The sequence below is a fragment of the Xyrauchen texanus genome, chromosome 5 (genome assembly GCF_025860055.1).
Source record: "Xyrauchen texanus isolate HMW12.3.18 chromosome 5, RBS_HiC_50CHRs, whole genome shotgun sequence".
In the NCBI taxonomy this organism is placed as follows: domain Eukaryota; kingdom Metazoa; phylum Chordata; class Actinopteri; order Cypriniformes; family Catostomidae; genus Xyrauchen; species Xyrauchen texanus.
In genome coordinates, this window is record NC_068280.1 from 28,532,970 (window position 1) to 28,555,328 (window position 22,359).

The 22,359-nt window shown below is 38.4% G+C and overlaps 1 protein-coding gene across 3 annotated transcripts in view; it reads right to left on the reverse strand.

Annotated features, from left to right (window-relative positions):
• Nucleotides 1-3,033: 3,033 nt before the first annotated feature.
• Nucleotides 3,034-22,359, reverse strand: part of mnd1 (meiotic nuclear divisions 1 homolog (S. cerevisiae)) — a 104,985-nt gene continuing 85,659 nt past the window's right edge. For 2 of the 3 annotated variants that reach the window (XM_052126365.1, XM_052126367.1), the window contains exons 7-8: nucleotides 11,949-11,993; nucleotides 5,207-7,621 (exon numbers count right to left, since the gene is read on the reverse strand). In XM_052126365.1, coding sequence (XP_051982325.1) covers nucleotides 7,515-7,621; nucleotides 11,949-11,993 — 152 coding nt within the window. In that variant the 3' untranslated portion in view covers nucleotides 5,207-7,514. Of the gene's footprint in view, nucleotides 3,179-5,206; nucleotides 7,622-11,948; nucleotides 11,994-22,359 lie in introns of those variants that run through there. The other variant, XM_052126366.1, reaches the window with a different exon arrangement.

A 22,359-nucleotide genomic window follows, 5' to 3' on the forward strand; every position in this document is an offset into this window, starting at 1 on the left:
GGTACAAATGTTAAATCAGGAATTGTCTTGTGTTAGTAGTACTCTGTTTAGGGACTTTCTTAGCTCTGCTGACAGTTAGACACAGCTTTCTGGCATCGTACCATAACTGTGAAGCACTTTGGAACCTGGTTTCTTCCATCAGCATAGCTGCTATGTAGGCCTCATAAAACATATTTCACTTCATACAACTTTGCATTATGCTGTGTTCAGTATGGGGCATCTCTGAATCCTGTTGGCTTAGACCTGACTTGTTGCTGTCCACATCTGCTCTAAAACATTGCTGAAGAAGAACATTTGTCTCTAGCTGAAACAGGGGGGCCATCACAGATTAATAAACATGACTGTATACATCTGTATGTGTCCTAAACATTTTGGGGAGTGTTGTGATACCTGGAGCTGATATTGATGGTCCTGGATAAGTGTGACATGGTCTGTGGTGTTTAAAGTCTATATACTTTGCCTTCCTCAACCCTACATTCTTCCTCACACATGAATTCCACTTCCTTTGGACATCAGTACATGACATGCCTGTCTTGCACTGCCTGACTGCATTCTCTACCTGCATTCAGAGAGAAACTAATGATCTAATTTGTGTAATATAGCAAAACACTGGCTGAGCTCAGGTGATACTATTACCACAACTAAAAACAACAATAATCAGTATTAATATTATTATAATAATAGTAATAACAACAAGAACAATAAAAATACAACCATCATCTTTTTTATTTACTTCCACATTATTGCAGCTGCATGACTACATGAGGTCCTGCAATACATGAACATCCCGCTGTCTCGATCAAAGCCACTTCTTTAAATCCTCCTCGCAACATTCTATCAAGGAAGGAATGGGCACCTGAATATTGTCCTTTTAAGATCCGTTATGTTGTGCTCCCACATCTCAAAAACCAAAAGACTTACAGGACGTACACCGCAACAACAACTGTTTACTTGTGAGGTTTGTTTAATTCTTCGCAGAAGCATAGCCGGAAGTACTTTCGACATTTCGTGTTGCAGAAAAACAAACTAAGTTCCAAGTTCTGTGCGAATTTGAAATGGTTAACATTAGACAAGACAAAACTATCAAATGCATTTAAATAAGTTGTTTACAGCTTTGTCGATTCATATTAAAATGGGGGGAGGGAGGGGGGGCGATGTAACACCGCAGTTTGAACTTGTGTTTTTGCTCTTTTATGTCCTATAAAACACATTTGATAGACCTATTTACTATACATTATATTCCATACAGCTCAATGTAAGATATGTAACATAATTTGACACTTCTTTTAACTTCTTAACATTAATTCTGCAATTATTTTTTAATCATTTAGAGCGTTTAACTAGTGTTTAAATGATCAAAATCAGAAGAATCAGAATCAGCTTTATTGCCAAGTATGCTTACACATACAAGGAATTTGTCTTGGTGACAGGAGCTTCCAGTCTACAACAATACCAAAAACAGCAGCAAGACATAGGTAATTAAAAACAAAAAAGAACACAATATAAATAATTATACATATACGGACATACACTCACCTTCATACATACCCACATACACACACACGTAGTGCAAATCTAATACAATCTGTATATAAAGAACAAAAAACAGTATATTATGTAGAGCAATGTAAGTAATGGCAGAAGTGGATATGTTGGATAATACAAATTAAAATTAAAATTAAACTGTATTGCACATCATTATTGCTCAATGGGGCAATTTAATTGTTCATTAGATGGATGGCCTGAGGGAAAAAACTGTTCCTGTGTCTGACGGTTCTGGTGTTCAGAGCTCTGAAGCGCCGGCCAGAAGGCAACAGTTCAAAAAGGTAGTGGGCAGGGTGATTTTACCAGCCTTTTTCCTAACTCTGGAAGTGTATAGTTCTTGAAGGGGGGGGGGCAGGGGGCAACCAATAATCCTCTCAGCAGACCGAACTGTCCTTTGTAGTCTTCTGATTTCGTTGCTGCACCAAACCAGACAGTTATTGAAGTGCAGAGCACAGACTCAATGACTGCTGAGTAGAACTGTTTCAGCAGCACTGGTGGCAGGTTGAACTTCCTCAGCTGGCGAAGGAAGTACAACCTCTGCTGGGCCTTTTTCACAATGGAGTCGATGTGTATCTCCCACTTCAGGTCCTGTGAGATGGTAGTGCCCAGGAACCTGAATGACTCCACTGCTGCCACAGTGCTGTTTAGAATGGTGAGGGGGACAATGATGGGGTGTTCCTCCTAAAGTCCACAATCATCTCCACTGTTTTGAGCGTGTTCAGCTCCAGGTTGTTTTGACTGCACCAGAAAGCCAGCCGTTCAACCTCCTTTCTATATGCAGACTCATCATCATCTCGGATAAGGCCGATGACAGTGGTGTCGTCTGCAAACTTCAGGAGCTTGACAGAGGGGTCCTTGGTGGTGCAGTCATTGGTGTACAGGGAGAAGAGTAGTGGGGAGAGCACACATCCCTGGGGGCACCAGTGCTGATGGTACAGGTGGTGGAAGTTAATTTTCCCTGCCTCACAAGCTGCTGCCTGTCCGTCAGAAAGCTGGTAATCCACTGACAGGTAGAGGTGGGAACAGGGAGTTGGTTTAACTTAGTCCGGAGTATATCTGGTATGATTGTGTTGAAAGCCGAGCTGAAGTCCACAAAAAGGATCCTTACGTATGTCCCCGGTCTGTCCAGATGTTGCAGGACATGATGCAAACCCATGTTGACTGCATCATCCACAGACCTGTTTGTTCGATAAGCAAATTGAAGGGGGTCCAGAAAGGGTCCAGTGATGTCCTTCAGGTGGGCCAACACCAGTCTCTCAAATGACTTCATGACCACAGATGTCAGGGCGACAGGTCTATAGTCATTAAGTCCTGTGATTTTGGGTTTCTTAGGGATGGGGATAATAACGGAGCATTTGAAGCAGCATGGGACTTCACACTGCTCCACTGATCTATTGAAGATCTGAGTGAAGATGGGGGCCAGTTGGTTAGCACAGGAACGAAGGCACGTTGGTGAGATGCCATCTGGACCTGGAGACTTCCTTGACCTTTGCTTCCGAAAGACAGGGCACACATCGTCCTCACAGATCTTGAGTGCAGGTAGTATAGCAGGAGGGGGGTTGCAGGAGGTGTTAATGGTTGTGTGAAATGAAGGTCCGAGTGCATGTGGGGTGTGAAATTGGGCCTTTCAAATCTGCAATAAAACACATTCAGATAATTTGTGTAACAAATTATCAAGATGTGTGTTTGTGTAGCAAACTTCATATCAAGACATGAAAAGTAAAGTAAATGGCATATTTATAAAAAAATAAATAATTTCGAATTAACAATTAGAACAAAGGGATAGTTCACCCAAAAATGAAAACTCTAATCATTTACTCACTCTCATGCCAACCCAGGTGTGTATGGTATGACTTTATTTCTTCTGCAGAACAAAACTGAAGATTTTTTTAAGAATAGCTCAGCTCTGTAGGTCCATTCAATGCAAGTGAATGGTGACTAAAACTCAGAAGGTCCAAAAAGCACAAAGGCAGTATTAAAATAATCCATGTCTTCAGATGTGGGTGAGAAACAGCTCAATATGTAAGTCCTTTTTTTCCACTATAAAGTTAAAGTGAATGTGTAGATTTATGGTAGAAAAAGGACTAAAATATGTTTCAGTTTGTAGGTATATGGTAAGAAATAATTGAAGTTTTTACATTTCTTAGCTCACAGAAAAGTAAGAAATATACGGTCAAGTGCAAATTAAAAATTATGCTTTCCAACCTTGCTGTCTTAAAATTATAATAAAGCATCCGTCTCCATATATTATTCAATCAATTCAAGTTCTGCTTTAAATTGAATAAATTACCTTGAAATATTTTCAGTTCCAAGGGTGGTTTACTATCAATTAACTGTACTTAGCAATATTGCAGTCAGGGCTTTGCTAAAAAAAAAAATAATAAAAAAAAATACATTACTGCTGCTTTGCTTCAAATTTAAGCTTTCTCCCCTATGAAGATTAACAACTGTATAATTTTATTTATTTTTTTTAAATACTTTTTTCCTCTTCAGATAAATGGGTGATTCTGTAATTATAGGCAATTGACCAGAGTAATTTATTTTCAGTATAAAAATAAAAATGTCCATATGGTCTTCTTTCTATCTAAAACTGAATTTCTTTACATTCCATCTCTATGCAATATGTACACAAAACATAAACACAAATATATTTCTTTTCCACAGCATTCCCAGAAAAGTCTGAAATAGTTGGTTACAAAAAATACATATTCTCTCATGGGAAGTGGTGGTTATCTTGATATATTATTATATTTGGCAGACAGTGAAACCATAGATGTGGGAGCCAGGCAAAATCGGTTTGTCAAATAATTATAACTCATTATTGTTCAGAACAGTGATGTCAAATATCTAACTATTTTCTTTCCAGTACATTTATTCAGCCATTTACTTTTAATAAAAAGGAAAAATAGTTTTTCTACTGTCCGGACAAAGTGTCCGAAGTTATAGAATTCGACAACCATCCAATCAGAAGGTGTCGTCAAGCTGGTGATGTATAGACAACTTTCGTCCAATCATTCTAAATATGTCTAAATATATCAGTAGCGGGAGATGCCAGAAAACGCGTGGGGAAAGATAATGCGTGTACATGCATTGTGGGTTAGAAAGAGTGAACAAATGAAAGGAACGAAATGTAGGGAACGAATTGGGCCACTACTACAAAATGGCCGACACCCAAAATAGTGCACTATACAGAAGATAGGGGGTGATTTCGGACACAGCCGAAACGTACCACATGGGAACGGATCCTTTAAACATAGCATAGAACACAGATAAACAAACTATGAGATTACGTTTTCTTTCTTGATATTTACAAGTAGATTGAAGGGGATTAACAAAATAAAATGGATTTAGGTATGCAAATATTCAAAGATATTCCCTTTTTTGTAGACACAACAAAAAGAATATTAGAATAATATTAAAGGTGCTGTGCACGATTCTTTTTAATGGAATGGTATGTAGAAAAAGTTCCTTCTCCTTGAAAGATATCACTAAAATAAGTGTCCTGAGATATCTTACTGGTCTCTGTGACAGCACTAGACTGTGTAAACAGCAAACAAAAATGTGATCGCAGACGCTTTATTCTGCCTTGCTCACATTCACTCTTCGATCAGGAGATGAATTCACCGGTGGGACGAAATACACGGACACAGAATGTCACAAGCAATTCCTCGATTTATTAAAAGCAATCAAGGGTTTTATATGGTTCTTGTCACACAAGGCTGGTTACAACCCCAGTATTGAACTTTCACAATCCTCCATAAATGGGGTCGTTTCCTCTCATTTACAGAAGAACATTATTATCAAGTACAATATGTGCTCAAGACAGTTCTGAAAACATACAAAGCAGATAAGCAAGCATCAGCATAAAATGTCACATTGTTCCATCTGGGGCCTATTTCTCAGATTCATAACAGCTGTTTGCTAAGAGCGCTATTTTGCTACAGGTGTGTTTTACAATTGTGAGAAGACGCACTCCAGTTCATGGAAGTCCAACAGACAAAATAGCTTACCAAATTTAAACAAAAGTTTGTCTATGTTAATGTTTATAAAAATGTTTTTGACGTGGACATAAATTCAACCCTCTCAGCCAAGCCGTTATTGACTTGTATTTTTATTCACCTGTGAGGAATGTCAAGTACTTAATCCACGTTTTAAGTAACAGAATAATTCATTGTAAGTGCCTCACATAAAAGCCAGTCTAAATTATGCTTGCTCTGACCCACCTCAGCCCATATAGTATCAAAGGCAGTTCTGATACTGCTTTGGATCGATGTAAATTAAATGCCATAGAAGCCTTACACTTTGTTGTTGTCATGTTAGAGCATATATTTCGTAATTTAGTTTCATATTTAAAGTATAATTTTATATTTGAAAAATGTATCCATAATATTATGCAATTTTAATTTCTGTCTAAATGCAGTTATGCCACCCCTGAGCAGCATTAAGCATTCTGTGTAAATACAACCAAAAAAACACTTCGATTTATGCCCACATTGGGCCTACTAAATGCAGTAACATTGCTAATGGTAGTATGGCAGATCTAGACTCACTGGATACTCAAGGATAACTTCATGGATCATCGATATGTTAAAACTACAATATTACTTTAAATTACTAATATTACATTAATAAAATATTTAAAACTATTCCAACTATTCGGTAATAAATATATTATTACACAAACATTTATGAAATCCCCAAAAACAAATGGTTTCTGTATACTTTTTCAAAGTATTATTATTCTGCAGAACAGCTTGTTTGATAACTGCACTTTTATTAAATCAGATTACACAGAATCATTAACAACATTTTCTTAAAGTATGTAGAAAACATGCCTTGTGAATAGGTGAGCCCACTAAACTTAAACACAAACAAAAAAAATGTGTCCCTGTACATCTGGAATAACTCTGGAATCATTTTACAAAGTCAAACATTTTTAAGAATAATGGCATATACATCAAACACAAGTAGCTGTGGTTACATTTCTTAAACTCAACCCATTGTTTATCAACTTGAATTGGCCTTTGATGAGCGCCTCAAATCATTAAAGGGAAAGTTCACAAAAAAATTACAATTCTCTAATTTAAACACCCCAGATGTGTATGACTTACTTTCTTCTGCTGAACACAAACAAAGAATATTTAAGCTCTGTAGGTCCATACAATGCAAGTGAATGGTGACCAGATCGTTCAAGCTCCACAAATCACAGAAAGGCAGCATAAAAGTAATCTAAATGACTTCATTAAAGTCACTGGTTAAATCTGTCTTCATAAGCAATATTATAGGTCTGGGTAAGAAACAGAAATAATTAAGAGCTTATATATATATATATATATATAAACACATTCTTAAAGTGAAATTGGAGATTTACTGTAAAAAGTATTGATTCTCACCCCAAGTGACTGCATCGCTTCAAAAGACATTCAATCACTGGAGTCATAAATTATGCAGATTTTTGGAGTTTGAAAGGTCTATCCACCATTCACTTACACTGAAATTACCTACAGAGCAGAGATCTTCTAGAAATCTTAATTTGTGTTCAGTAGAAGAAAGTCATACATATCTGTGATGGCATGAGAGTAAATGATAAGAGAATTTAAATTTTTTCAGTAAACTATCCCTTCAACCCAGGACTAGTTTTTCTTTCAACAGGTGTCCAAATAGTCAGAAAGACTCAAGAGTTGCCAAGGGTTAACATACCACCTTCTCCACTTTCACACCAAGAGCATTTTCACAATTGTTTACACTTTTATGCTTACAAATCAATCTTGGATCAGACAAGGTTAAAACTGAAAGGATATGGGAACCCCCAAGAATGCCCACCAAATTCTTCAAAATGTTATCGAGTCAATGCTTTGTCATAAACAAAACGTCACATATGTGTGCATCAAACAATGTAGGGGAACAAAACAAATGTATTGAACAACAGTAAAACAAAATCTTAAGATCAAAAAGTGTATGGGTTTTGGTCAGTTAATATAGTCAAAACCCTCTGGTATTCCAAAAGCTTTGTCTAAACGACTGTCGTCGAAGCTAAACTTCTTCTTTGCCCAAGATTTGATAGCAAAAACATTATCTGAAAAAATAAATAATAATAATGTGAATTAAATAACACATTCATGATTAGTAAAATGTAACATCATCTCTGCAGTTGCAATAGGAATACATTTAAACTGATTAAACTACATAAACAGATGGAATCATGCTCAGAAATATATTTTCTTTGCAGAGAGCCAAGTAGGGAATAATGTCCAGTCATTAAATAAACCCCAACAGGGTGGTCAAGAGCTTCAATTGTTATATTGTGAAAAGAGACCAGAGTCTCAAGAAACACTAAATGCAATATCCAGTTTGCACTGGAGTTCTGATGAACCAATATCGTTTTTTTACGATATTGACTGCATGACTGTTCATTATCCTGCTTATTATACGACTACTTGCCAAATAAAGGCAAATTAAACATTGATTTATTTATTATTTTACATGTAGAAATGGCTGTGTGATTGGAGAGAACAAGAGCACATAACATAACACCCAGATGGCCAGTGAATGATCACTTTGTGCCCGGATTTGGTCATTACTCAGAAATACCTGGCCGTTGAATTCTGCAATTGACCAATCAGAATCAAGTATTCAAGAGAGCTGTGTATATACATATCAGAGGCATTGCTTTTTGAATAAGCAAATTTTACATTCTAATTAGTGATGCAACTAATGATTATTTAGATATTCAACAATTCTTGTTTAATTGGATAAAAAAAAAAGCAAAATTTGATTTCCTGTATTTTTATTTTTTTATTTCTAACATACACACAGCTTATACATGTATCTCTCTCTCTCTCTCTCTCTCTCTCTCTTGAAATGGCATTTCTGCCTCGTCTTTATCCCCCTCCCGGCTAATTAGCCAGATTCAGGGTCGGGCATGTGTGTTCATGCCCTGGTCCTGCCCTCCTCCTCATCACAATCGCATTATAAACCAAAATCTGATGACCAAAACCAATGTTTATCAAACAGCACAGATTAAATCAAAATGATTGTGATCCCTCTCTCTGTTGCAATTCTTTTGATTGACATGGATGCATGCGAGCTCGCTAACACAGCAAAGTTTAACAGAGACTCACTTGTGGTAGAGAAACGGTTATGTGAATTGGGAATTAAGTTATGCCTTAGTGAGAAACAACTCTCGAGCCCATCAGAGCACAAGCACTCTGTCAACACACATGATTCAGCAACTAGCCCACATTAAACTGAAAGCTTGTGATTTTTTAAGTTATTTTTCAAATTAGTTTTATCATTTAAACACATTTTTCACCACTGAGTTTATTTGTGCATGGCACACATATCCAACTAATCGATAATTAAATTTGTTGTCAATTAACTTAATTATCAATTCCTTGGTGCAGCTCTAATTCGAATAAAGACATTGCATCGAACAGATAGAGACCAGTTAGTCTCCTGAGAGAAGAGCCCGAGCTGGAGGCAGCTAATGGAACTGTACCATCTAATGACTTTGTCTGACAGCTAAACTCAGACCATTTACTATGGCATGGTCCCCACAGTGTGTGTGTGTGTGTGTGTGTGTGTGTGTCTGTGTGTGTTCTCTCAGTGTAGTGTGTAAATTTTGTTTGGCTCTTGGCTGATATCTGATCTATTGAATGTAAAAACTGACTCAACCTTAAACTCTTCCAAATCCAATATGTGTTTCTGAACAAGCCAGTACCAAAAGTACCCTGCACATTTGAGACCAGTTTTTCAGTTACATTTATATTTGCTCAATGCATAAAGGAATGTCCATCCTTAAATGTAAGTGGTGTACATGCCTGTGTCTGCTGCATTCCAGGAAAATCATGCCTGGGAATTACCAAGAGTTTATACAGCACTGCCTGACTGATGAGTTATTAAAACATGCTATTTATTTTTCTGAGCTTGTTTAAAAGATCAAGGCACAAACGAGACTTATCCGAGTCCAATGGTATCCAATTTGATCTTATCCAACTGTGTTCAAGTCAACTCATTTGCATCAGACCCATATTTGAGAAGGCAACAACTCTTCACGCATGACTTTTTCACAACTTTGCACACAATAATTTATATTACTAGAAAATAGCTGTACAAATACCTCATCAAGCCAGGGATAGTATAGAGTGCATTCAGAAAGTATTCAGACCCCTTAATTTTTTTATGTTGCAGCCTTATGCTAAAATGCTTTAAATTATTAATCTTTTTTACATCAATCTACACTCCATACCCCATAATGACAAAGCAAAAACCAGATATTTGATAACTACAAATTTATAAAAAATAAAAAACTTAAATATGACATTGACATAAGTATTCAGACCCTTAACTCAGTTGAAGCACCTTTGGCAGCGATTACAGCAAAGTCTTTTTGGGTACGATGCGACAAGCTTTGCATACATGGATTTGGGAATTTTTAACATTCTGTGCAGATCCTCTCAAGCTCTGTAAGGTTGGATGGGAACTGTCAGTGGACAACCATTTTTAGGTCTCTACTGAAATGTCCAATTGGGTTCAAGTCATGGCTCTGGCTGGGCCACTAAAGGACATTCAGAGTTATCCCTAAGCCACACTTGCATTGCCTTGGCTGTGTGTATAGGATCATTGTCTAATTGGAAGGTGAACCTTCGGCCCAGTCTGAGGCTCTGGACCAGGTTTTCATTAAGGATATCTCTGTATTTGTAACCTTGACCAGTCCTCCAGTCCCTGCCACTGAAAAACACCCCCACAGCATGATGCTACCACCACCATGCTTCACCACTGGGAGGGTATTGCGCAGGTGATGAGCAGTGCCAGGTTTCCTCCAGACATGATGCTTTGAATTGAGGCCAAACAGTTCAATCTTTTTTTCATCAGACCAGAGAATCTAGTTTCTCACAGTTAGAATGTCCTTTAGGTGCATTTTTGCACTGAGGCGGCTTCCATCTGACCACTCTGCCATTAAGCCCAGATCAGTGGAGTGTTGCAGTGATGGCTGTCCACACATGATCTCTGAAGCTCAATCAGAATGACCATTGGGTTCTCTTACCAAGGCCCTTACCCCCTCGATTACTCAGTTTGGCCAGGTGGCCAGCACAAGGAAGAGTCCTGGTCGCATTTGCACTCGGTGTGGACAAAAGTGTCCAGAGTGTTTAATTTGGACATGTATTTTAATGTTGCATCAAGCACATGGCTGAACCCAAAATTATGTATTGATAAGTCCCCTTTCTGCTGGTCAGAGTAGATTGTGAGAGGGGTTACCACACTCAGTGACCTGTATGAGAGTGGAGTGTTGAGATCATTTGAAAAAGCGGCAGATACTCTGGTAGAGGTGAATACTGCTTTTGGAAAAGGTCATGAGGCATCAGTGTAATACTCCATGCTATTTCAGAGTCTGGGGGAAGGAGCGCTAACTTGTATCAAGAAATTATGTGAGAAAGATTTAAACTTGGAGGGAATGTGGGCTAGGATTCTAAAAAATGTCAAGTCTGTATATAGAGATGCAAGGATTTGCCTTATGCAATTCAAGATTTTACACAGATTGGATCCCCTCTATATTGTATAGGCTTGGTCTTAAAGACATACCCACCTCTACTTGTGATGCCAGTTGGAGGATGGAGACACAACCCATGGTTTTTGGGGGTGTGTTAAGATCCTGGGGTTTTGGGTTCAGAGTTTTGTATGTGATGTCTTGGGCACTCTGTTTCGTTTTGCCCCAGACTCTGTATTTTGGGAGTTGGGGCGGTCATCAATGTGGGGAATAAACATGTGGAGGATTGGGTCATAACCAGTGGTATGGTCGCCAGACAGATGATTTTGAGGGGTTAGAAGTTGGCTGGAGCGCCCCCATTTCATGAGTGGTGCTTGGAGATGGGGAGGGTGGTAGCTTTCGAAGAAGGGTCATATAGAAGACTGAGGAGTTTTGATTTGTTTGCTGGGAAATGGAGCAGATACTTTGTGTTCTTGGAGGGTTCTCAGGGTGGAACAGCGGAGAGAAAGGGGTAGTTGTTAATGTGTGTGATTTTTATATATTTTTTCTTTCTTTGTTTTTTATTCTCTTTTGTATGTGCTCATATATGACCACAGGGGTGTTTGTTGAGGGTCGGGGTGGTAGTAGGAGTGCAATGGGAGTTAAAAGTTGATTCCATGTATTTGTTTTGCTCTTCTATATTCGAATAAACATGTTAATCATTAAAAAACAAACACAAAAAGGAACAGTCCTGGTTGTTCCAGTGGTCGAAGGGGTCTGAATAATTTCTGAATGCAATGTACATGCCAAAATAAGCAGATATACTATCAGACTAGATTCCTGCATTTCAGAGCCTTCTGTGGATTAATTATATGACTAAGAAAAGAGAATCATTGGCAAGGAATTTGTTGTGGTGTGAGGCATGCAAAAGACTTACCTGTCCACCTAGACACTGCCTCCTTTGCTGTAATGTTGGCCTTACCTAGATTAAAGAAGCATTTGTTAGCAAGGCTATAGAAAGAGTACAACATTACATAATCATAATTTCTTATTATAGTGAATCATAATTCACTTATTAAAGCTAATTCTTTAAAGTAGAAATTGTGAGCTGATACAATTAGACGTTGTATGATTTCAAAAGTGGAGAATCTATTAAGATAAATAATCTAGTTATTTGTCATTTATCTAATTTATAATGGTTGTTGAACGCGACTAATTCCCTTATACATTTCATTACCTAATAAGGTACAACAAGGACAGTTTAATCTAGTCCATAGCTCACATATTTCGTGACCCTAAATTCCCTCCTAAATTTAGCATGCATGCAAGTTACCTTAAATACAACGCTGGTAAAATGTGTGCAAAATACCCATTTTAACTGATTGAGTCCACGTCTCTAAATTATATATGTAATACCCTACAGAAAGTGTCCAGTAACACTGACGTTAACTTCATTAAGATTAAAACAGCAGACTTTAATGCTGTGGAGGCGTATTAGGTACCAATGCAAGATAACTCCAATGAAAAAAATGCTATAAAGGATAAATGAGCCACAGGCTCAATTAAACCATGTGGAGGGCCAGATCTGGTCCACTGGCAGTAAGTTTCCCAGGTCTGGTCTATACACTTTGTTATGATTAAAACAGCAGACTTTAACGCTGACTGGTGCCAGAAACAAAGACACAGTCAGTCAGGTGTTGTAATCCTATTAACTAGAAGCTACTGACATGTAACACAAACGGATTGTCACAGGACTTGCACTCTAAAATGGTCTTTTTCGCCTAAACTATGACATTCTCCTTGGTTATATATGAGAGAAACTGAGACAAACATTTGATCCTTTCTGCTGATGTCAGCCTTTGATGTGTGGAGCACTTGCTCATTAAACTTGTGAATAAACCACGCCCCACCTGATGGTATTTCTGTAAAATTAGATCACCATCTAGAAATAGCTGCTTTGCTCTAACATAGTTATGCGTGTATCATACATGCCAAAACCAGCAGAAAGGAAGTCTCAAAATTCAAATGAATCAAAGGATATCGACACAAATAAAAGTAAATGAATGTGTGTATCTCTTGTTCCACAAATGCACATTGAATGCTTCACAAGAACAATGTGTTTGATTTGGAAGATCTCCCTTTGGTTGCACACACAAATTGTGATACATTTATACAAAAGGGAACAGTTGAAAGGCATTTGTCTGTGGATTGTAAGATACATTTGCAACATTTATCAAATTGATGGATGAGTAGGCACGCATTTGTTAATCATTTTGAGTCTAATTTCATCCCACACCTTTTCTGTGTCCCGCAACATTTCCCTGCCACTCATGATGCACACGTGTGTTTGTTTGTGCAACTGATGATGTCTTCATGCTTAAATCGGCAAATATGCATGCGCATGTCATTTTACTTCCTGAAGAAGTGCGGAACGGAGTAGCTTGCTTTCTCACTCAAGCAAAACGTGCCACAGTTCCAGTGCAACTGAACTCAGACCACCTTCTACAGGTAGTCTCGTGTTCTGTACTGCAGTCTGCAAAACAGTTTTTACATTACCAAATTTTCATGTAAACTGTGCTCTGTTTCGGTCTAACCTGCCGGCGTGAAAGCCCCCTGCTTTTGCTCTGGAAAACTGATGCGACTCTTGACAGACAGATCAAGGAACATCAGTGACAACCAGCACAGATATTCTCTCATGTTTTCTATTAAAAACAGGAGAATGTATGTGATACTGAGACTTTTAATGATTGCTCATCAAGAAGTGAATAATAACACTGCTCAGACTCACAAGCAAACATCACCATAAGCTTAATTAACATGGCAAGTTATTACATACAAACATTTAAAGCCTTAATATATTCAAACAATAATGTAAATATTAAATTGACTAATTCCTTGTTCATTATCCATATAAGCTTGAGCAATCGTGAGTTAACTTTTCTAGCGTTAATAAGGTGCCAAATGCGACACCGCATGGCACTACACCTATTCACAAAATACTCAGTTTATGCAGCAATGCATTTTGCATACTGCTGCTACGCACAGGCTCTGAGTAGCGCTTATTTACATTGCTCTGCCATCACGCCAAACTTGGAAGAATTATTAGAACACTTGTACTGCTGAAAATATTTGTTAGAAAATTCCATGACTTTTCCAAAACATTCAGCGTTAACTTGTTTTTCCATGACATTTCCAGGCCCGGAAAACACCATTTCTAAATTACATGACTTTTCCAGGATTTACATGACCATACGAACCCTGGTTCAAAGATGATACAAATTCATTAGCTTTAATCTTGTATCAAGATGCCTTTGAATATGCCATTCCACTTGAATCAGGTAAGAAGAAACACAAGATTCTCGCCATTTTTATGACACTTCTCTGTTGCCTCACTGTAGGTCAGGGATTGACCATATGCAGCTAGTTCTGTTGTGTAGAGAACCAGATTTTGGGTTTTTGACAAGATTTGGTCTTTGCCCCTCTGGTAAAAGACCTTAAAGACCTCGAGGAAATGGTGTTGCCTTGATGGAAATGTACACAAAGGTACAATGTGTTCGATAACTGGAGATAACCTTGGATCACATTTTATTGGTGGCTTTGTTGAATTTTTCAGTAGAAGTAACAACTTTTGCAGATATTGGGAGATTGACAGTCAAACATTTCATTCAGCACCCCTAACAAAGGCATTAACTAGAACATTGTATGAGCAGAATCTCAAGGATTTGGAAGCTCGTGGAGCTGGAAGTGCAGTTGGTGTAAAATGTAATTCCATCTTTAATGACCTGAAATATTTTCATGTTTGCCAGCCAGGATTCCCTTTCTTGGACATAACCTTTCTGAGGAGGTTGTGTCAGTTTACCTTGCACTGTGTATTGATCAACTTGTGAATCAGGAGAAACCGTTCAATTACACTGAACTAAATTGTTGCATTAATCAGTTCAAGTATCTTGGGAACGATGGATGTGATAAACCAAGTGACAACCCCTGGAAGTGAGAATTGAAGTGGACATGCAGTTTAGAACTGGTGCTTGGTCAGGCTTTTACCTCTTTTGGTGGGAGAAAAGACTTCCAGACCAACTGAACAAGAGGTATGGCAATTAGTACTTAAATTCAGACAGATAGTGGAACTTATCTGTGCTCCTTAAAATTAATGTTGGTCAGATTGCTTATTTATCAGTTCTAATAGAAGAGTATATGGAGACCCGAACGGTGGCTTTTCCAAGCCAACCACTTAAGCCAAAACCCTACCAAATGTGTCATTATCCTGAACTCACCAATTGTTTTGGTCGACTTTTTAGCCTATGGACCCTACGTTTTGATAGTATGCACTCATACTTTAAACAGTGTGCAAGAAAATTGCACAACTTTAAGAACCTGAGTGCTACATTGGCAGAAAGACATCAGCTTCTGCAGGCTTACCTAAAAGAAGTCCTTTCCCTGAAAATATTGTAGTAGAGAGAAGGACAGAGTTTCATGTAAATGACTACAATGGTGACATTTGAGGATCTGTTGCCTGCCATGACTTTCAGCCAGGAAATATGGTAGCATCCAATGAAGTGGCTGTAAAGGGTACACTTTAAAAAAGAACATGCATGTTGTCTCTGTCTCTCAGCCCGATGCAATCCGTATTTGATACATTTTGAATGATCCAATTAATTTAACAATTACAAATTTCTAGAAAACATTCATATACTAGGATTCAGTGCTTTTCTAAAATTAGATAATGCGATGCATTATAACAATTTGACTGGATATGATGTGATGCAGAGTTAATTTTGAAATCTTTTTTTAACTAATTTAATTATAGAATAGCTCCTTTTTGCAGGCCATCTAAGCCGCACTCTTGTCACTCACTGTGACAAGCATGTAGGAACACGTTCACAAGCTTTAAAAACATCATTGTGCATGAAAGCTCAGTGACTTCAAAAAAAATTGCAGTTACACTATTTAATAAAAACAAATGCCAGTGGTCAATAATCTAATATGTTCTTAAATCCACATTTATGTATGTATTACTAATACACAGTCCAATACATGTGTTATTAAATGTAATGTTAAATGTTTTTTCTTAATTTGTATTAAATAAATAACAGAGCTTGTGTGTTAAAATCACTATGTACCGATTAAGTTGCTTCACAGTGGAACCTACAATAGCTTATATTTAAGTACAACTTCAGATCAACCTCTAAGCAAACAGCAGTGGGTGTTGCGCATGGAAGGTTAAGATGTGTGTGAAGGAGCAAAGCTCAACTTTGTCTCTGGCCTTGCAGCATTCTACAATTTCAACCTCCAGTATCAGGAAGCAGCAGCGTGCACCCTTGAGTTTGTTCAAAGGTTAAACATTAGCATATTTGTCAACCGTATAATATATATATATATATATATATATATTTTAACGTAGAGTGAATTGTCACTAGCCTTGTTGTGACCATGTTTGTAAAAAAGTTTCTGAACAATATATTGCATGCTTAACAGATTCATCTTCATCATCTAGTAATTTATGCAATACACACACCTCAAAGGATACAATAAAATTAAAGGAATAGTTCGCCCAAACAGGAAATTTTGCTGATAATGAACACACTCCTTAGGCCATCCAAGATGTATATGACTTTCTTTCTTCATCAGAACACAAATGAAGATTTTTAGAAGGAAATCCGAGCTCTTACAATGCATACAATGCAAGTGAATGGGTGCCATCACTTTGAGAGTCCAAACCAGATAAAGGCAGCAAAGTAATCCACATGAATCTATTTGTTCAATTAATGTCTTCTGAAGTGAAACGCTACGTGTCTGTAAGAAGATAATCTATAATTAAGAATTTTTTAACTATAAACATTTGCTTCTGGTCAAAACGAGATTGATCTGTGGCGTCTGTATTGCCCTTATGTTAACTTATGAAGAATGCAGATCACTGACCTGGAAATGAGCATTACATAAGCACGCACGTAAGCAATTATTACGTGGTGTTCATTTACGGGTCAGTGATATGTTCTTCATATGTCCACTTGCATTGTATACATGGTAAGAGCTGGAATATTCCTTCAAAAAACCTTGTGTTCTGTTCTGATGAAGAACAAAAATGGTCTATATTTTGGATGGCCTAAGGGTGAGTGTATTATCAGCAAATGTTAATTTTTGATTGAAGTCACAGTACATATTGCCACAGACAAAATTGTTAATAAACCGATGGTGTGATAAGGAGACAGCAAAGACAAACAGTAAACTTTAAATCTGTCAACCTGACTTCCAAAAGTTAAACAGCCACAGAATGGTTGTTTTCCAAAATAAATGTGTAAAAGAGAGAGTATTTCAAACATTATTCAGCAAACAGCAAAATTCAGCATGTGACTTATACTTGCAGACACCCCATATGATTTATTGCATTATTCATCATTATCACATCTAAAATGTTATTGCATTTTTTCTTATTACCATAGTTGATTACCTGAGAGTTACCTAAAAGTACAAGACCTGTTTGGATGCATAATATAGTTTGGTAAAAACAAAATGGGTTGTTTGTGTTTGGATCCACGTTTTGTACATATACATAAATTCAGTTTTCTCTCTCTCATTCCCTTTTCTGCATTTAAGGCACTTTATCAACATCAAACCTGAACGTGGCTCAAAAACAAAGAAAGGGTAATTGACTTTCAAGAAGACTGGCAATGTAGTGCAAAAAAAAAAAAAAGAACAGTAATGTGAACCCGCACATTTCATCTCTTCTGCGAAATCTAATGGATTTTGAATGTTTTATTTTTTTTTTAGATCTTGATTTTTTTGTAAAATATATATATATAATTATTATTATTATTATTTTTTTGTATGGTTAATTAAGATTCTGGGTCATTTCTGTATGTTTCATATTATATGAAATGGGTTCAACACAAGTAGACACATTCTGAAGATATTTAAATTTGTGTTACAACTGGATTTTGACAAATCTAATAGACTTACAATAACAGTCAATGATTTGGGGATTTAGTGGAAAGATATTAAAGTAGCTCTGTGTTCTTAAACAGTAACTGTATTGTTCGATAATGTCATATTGGCCATGTCCTGTTTTCGTATCCATCTTGATATTACATAGTTTTAGTCTGTTGAACTGTTGAAAGTTAAAGATGCTAATTGTCCTGTAATGTTTACACAAGAATATACTACTGGCTCTAATGTTTGATGAGTGTGTGATGAGTGATGCCTTGTAGCATAAATGCCTTTGTATTGAGTGATGCCTTGTGGGGTAGTATTATTGATTTATTTTCTTTCAGTTTCTGGGTAATTTTAAAATATATTTCTGAAAAATAATTCTCAATTCACTTGTTATACTATGTTCACATTTGTAAGAACCAAGAAAAGTAAATAAGATTACTGCACTGATAATTGTTAACTGTTAATGGCATTTTAAATGTTTTTATATAACAATACAGCTGACATTTCAGCTTGCATTTTCATAAAAGGCGATTTTCTGCTCTTTGCTTTAAATAGTTATTTTTTTTTAAACTAAGTATATTGTTTTCCATTTCCTATTGCCAGTACTGTTGTGAAAAATACCAAACTATGATATTTGTAATTATTTAATGATAAATTATATAGGGCCCTATCTTGCACCCGGCGCAAATTGCTTTGTACACTGACGCATGCATCATTCCTATTTTGCACCCGCGCAAAGCAGGCTTTTCCCCTCCACAGACGCACGTCGGTAAACTAGGAAATGAACTTGCGCTCCCTGGGCGGGTCGGCGCAAAAAGGAGGCATGTTTTGGCGCAAACATTCCCTAGTGCTTTTTTGCAGTTCAAGAAAACATTTCCGCCACTGACCAGAAAAAACCTAGTCTAAAGTCAGTGGCGCGTTGTTCATAATGCTATTTTAAGCATGCATGCTTGGCCATAATGTAGCGGGTGCACAAAGCGCATACACTTTGATTCTCTCATCAACACAGATGCAACAGTTTTTATTTTTGCAAATCATACATTATAACAAGGAAAAATATTAACACATGAGGGAAATCATTTTGGTGTCCATGAAGATGTAAAAAAATGTAGGCCTAAATCTAGCTTACACATTTACCCAAATTTTTCAGGCTAATTGTAGTAATGACGGATCAGACCTGTTTGCCCAATAGTGGCAAGACACATAAGGACATCTGACAAATTAGTTTGTCCGTCAAGAACCAGGAAAAAAAAAAAATCTGAAGACTGCGAAATCACCTTTACCATAAAGTACATTTAAAAACCTTATTCTTTAACTTACCAGTTAAGTTGATCTTTCTCATATTTTTTTCTATTGCACAGTGAGATGGAGTATGTCTTGGGACAGAGAATTAGACGCCAGAGGGAGAGGGTCTACCGGCCCAGACAGACTTATCTCTCCCTCAGTGACGAGGAATGTATGCGTAAGTTACGCCTGACCTGCCAGGCTGTGGCAGATGAGCTGGGGACTGATGCACCCTGTCCCTATGCCTGCCCCGTTGCAGTGAGTTACAGCGGCATTGCATTTCTATGCATCTGGGTCGTTCCAGCACCCCCTTAGCTCCATTGAAGGCATTTCACAATCTGCCATAAGTTCGGCTATACATGCAGTTACATCAGGTCTAGTCCGACATGCTGGGGAATACATCCAATTCCCCGTCACACCTGACAGCCAGGAAAGAGCGAAACATGCGTTTTAAAGTATGGGTTCCCTGGTGTCCTTAGTGTTATAGACCGCACCCATGTGCAGCTACGTGCCCCATCATAAAACGCACTTGTATACGTCAACCGCAAGGAAACCTATTCAATCAACATACAAGTCATTTGCGATGCTAATAGTAAAATCACCAATGTCTTTGCGAATTATCCAGGCTTGAGCCACGACTCATTTTTACTAGCAAACTCTGCCATTCCTGCCATCTTCGAGGGGAATCCCCCGTTGGATGGGTGGCTATTAGGGGACAACGGGTATCCGTTAAAGACATGGCTGATGACACCATTTTTGATGCCAGCAACAATGAGTGAAATACGGTTTAATCGAAAACACACACAAACACGCTGTGTAATTGAACGAACGATCGGCATACTGAAAATGTGCTTCAGGTGTTTGGATAGGTCAGGAGGCACTTTACAGTACAGTCCTCAAAAAGTTGCAGCATTCTTTGTGGCATTTCCATAAATCAAGGTTGTGTTGTTGACATTGATGAGGAAACATTAGAGGACTTAAGGAGACGTGATGGTGAACTGTATGTGCCGATGCCACTTAACCCAAATGCCCCAGCAGCAGCACGGGACAGGAGAGCTTATTTGGCAGAAGAGCTGCTGCGTCATCTATAGTGAGGTAAAGCAAATTAATCTCAGTCTAATGTTCGACTACATTTAAAAAATATAACCATGCATATATTCGTGATTCAGAGAGAACGAGTCCAAAACATCCGAAAGTATTTATTTGTGACATTTCTTTATTTACATGTGTCAAAATGAAAAATCAATATCAAACCGTAATTGATTAAAAAAAAAAAAAAAAAAAAAAAAACAGAAAATTAGGTTGAAAAGATTTAAACAGAATAAATGTAATAATTTTTCCCTCCTCTGATAGTAATGCGACGCGCGCCACGGCGGGATTGGACACTTGAGGGTCCGGGAGTGGCATTGCGCGATGTGCTCCTGGTGGAACTGGTGGACGGAGATGGAGTGGGGCAAGGAGGAAGGGGTACAACAGGAGGAGGAAGAGGCACAACAGGAGCAGGTGGTGCGTTTGAAGGGCCATGCTCCATGGCTGCAGCAATCCTCCCCAAACTTGAGATGCGCCCGAGAGGCTGCAGCAACATCGCCATCTGGTCAAGATGGGTATCCATACTTTGCCGCATCCCGGACAGCTCCCGCTCCAGCATGTCAAACCTGGTTTGCTGGAGCTGTAGGAACGGGTGGTCCTCCGGTCTGGCGATGCTGCCACGGCGTGTAGCGTGTAGGTCTGGACCTTGGTGGTTGCGCTGTTCCCTCCTCAGATGGCCCGTGCGCACGGCTCGCGAGGCCAGGGTCTTCCTGCGAAGCTGCATTATATTGCTTTTATTTATTGTGTGGCTGTGTTACATTTATTTCATGTAAATAACGATTAAAATATTTTCATAAGAAACCTTAATGTATGTGAACTTGATTTGTAAGTGTACCTTGGGGTTGGACTGCTTGCATTTCTGGTTGGGTGTCGATTTGAAAGCCCCCAAACCCTTCAACGCTTTCAGTGGTGAGGGTGGACGCGGCAATGTCCTCTGCTGGCGTCAGGTCCTGAGTAGAGGCAGATCCACCTCCCGTTATACGGCGTGTCCGATTGTTGCTAGCAAGCTTGGACTTCCCCCGTCTTCTGATGTCGTTGTAGCGCTTGCGGCACTGGTGCGATGTCCTGGGGATGCCAGCTGATGAAACAATTGTGGCTATTTCCTCCCACGCCTGTTTAACCGACGTTGATTTGGGTGGGTTTCTCCCATCCCATAAACTATCCCAAAAACCCAAATTTCACAGTTTTTTGGCCCTGGCACAAAATGACCAGCTAACAATTTCACTAATCATATCATCAGCACCTGGGATATTGTGAACAAGTACTAGTCAGGTGAAATCACAATCATTCTGATTGGATTATAAGAGCAGACTAATTGCTATAAAGGAGGGAAGAAGTGCTTCCAATAATTGTGTTCTTGTTAGCAATGGTTACCTCTAAAGAAAGATGAAAACGCAAACATCAAAATGGCCTCACATGCAAGGAAATTGCTGCAAAGAATATTAAACCTGAAAGATCCATTTACGGATCATCAAGAACTTCAAGTAGAGAGGTTCAGCTGCAGTGAAGGAGGCTTCAGGATGTCACAGAGTGTCCAACAAGCGCCAGGACCGTCTCCTGGTGAGTGCATCTGCATGCACAGTGAGGCGAAGACTTTTGGACAATGGCCTGGTGTCAAGAAGGGCAGAAAAGAAGCCACTTCTCTCCAAGAAAAACATCAAGGATATACTGAAATTCTGCAGGAAGTACAAGGATTGGACAGCAGAAGACACCTTTTCTTTCCGGAAAAGAAAAGGTGAACACTACAATGAGCCCTGTGTTGTGCCAACAGTGAAGCATCCTGAGACCATCTATGTGTGGGATTGCTTTTCATCCAAGGGAGTGGGCTCTCTCACAATTCTGCCCCAAAACACTACCATGAATAAAGAATGGTACCAAAACGTCCTGCAAAAGCAACTTCTCACAAAGATCCAGGAGCAATTTGGAGATGATCCGTGCATTTTCCAGCATGATGGAGCACCATGTCACAGGGCAACAGTGATAATGAAGTGGCTCAGACATCATTACATAGAAATGTAAGATCCGTGGCCAGGCAACTCCTGAGA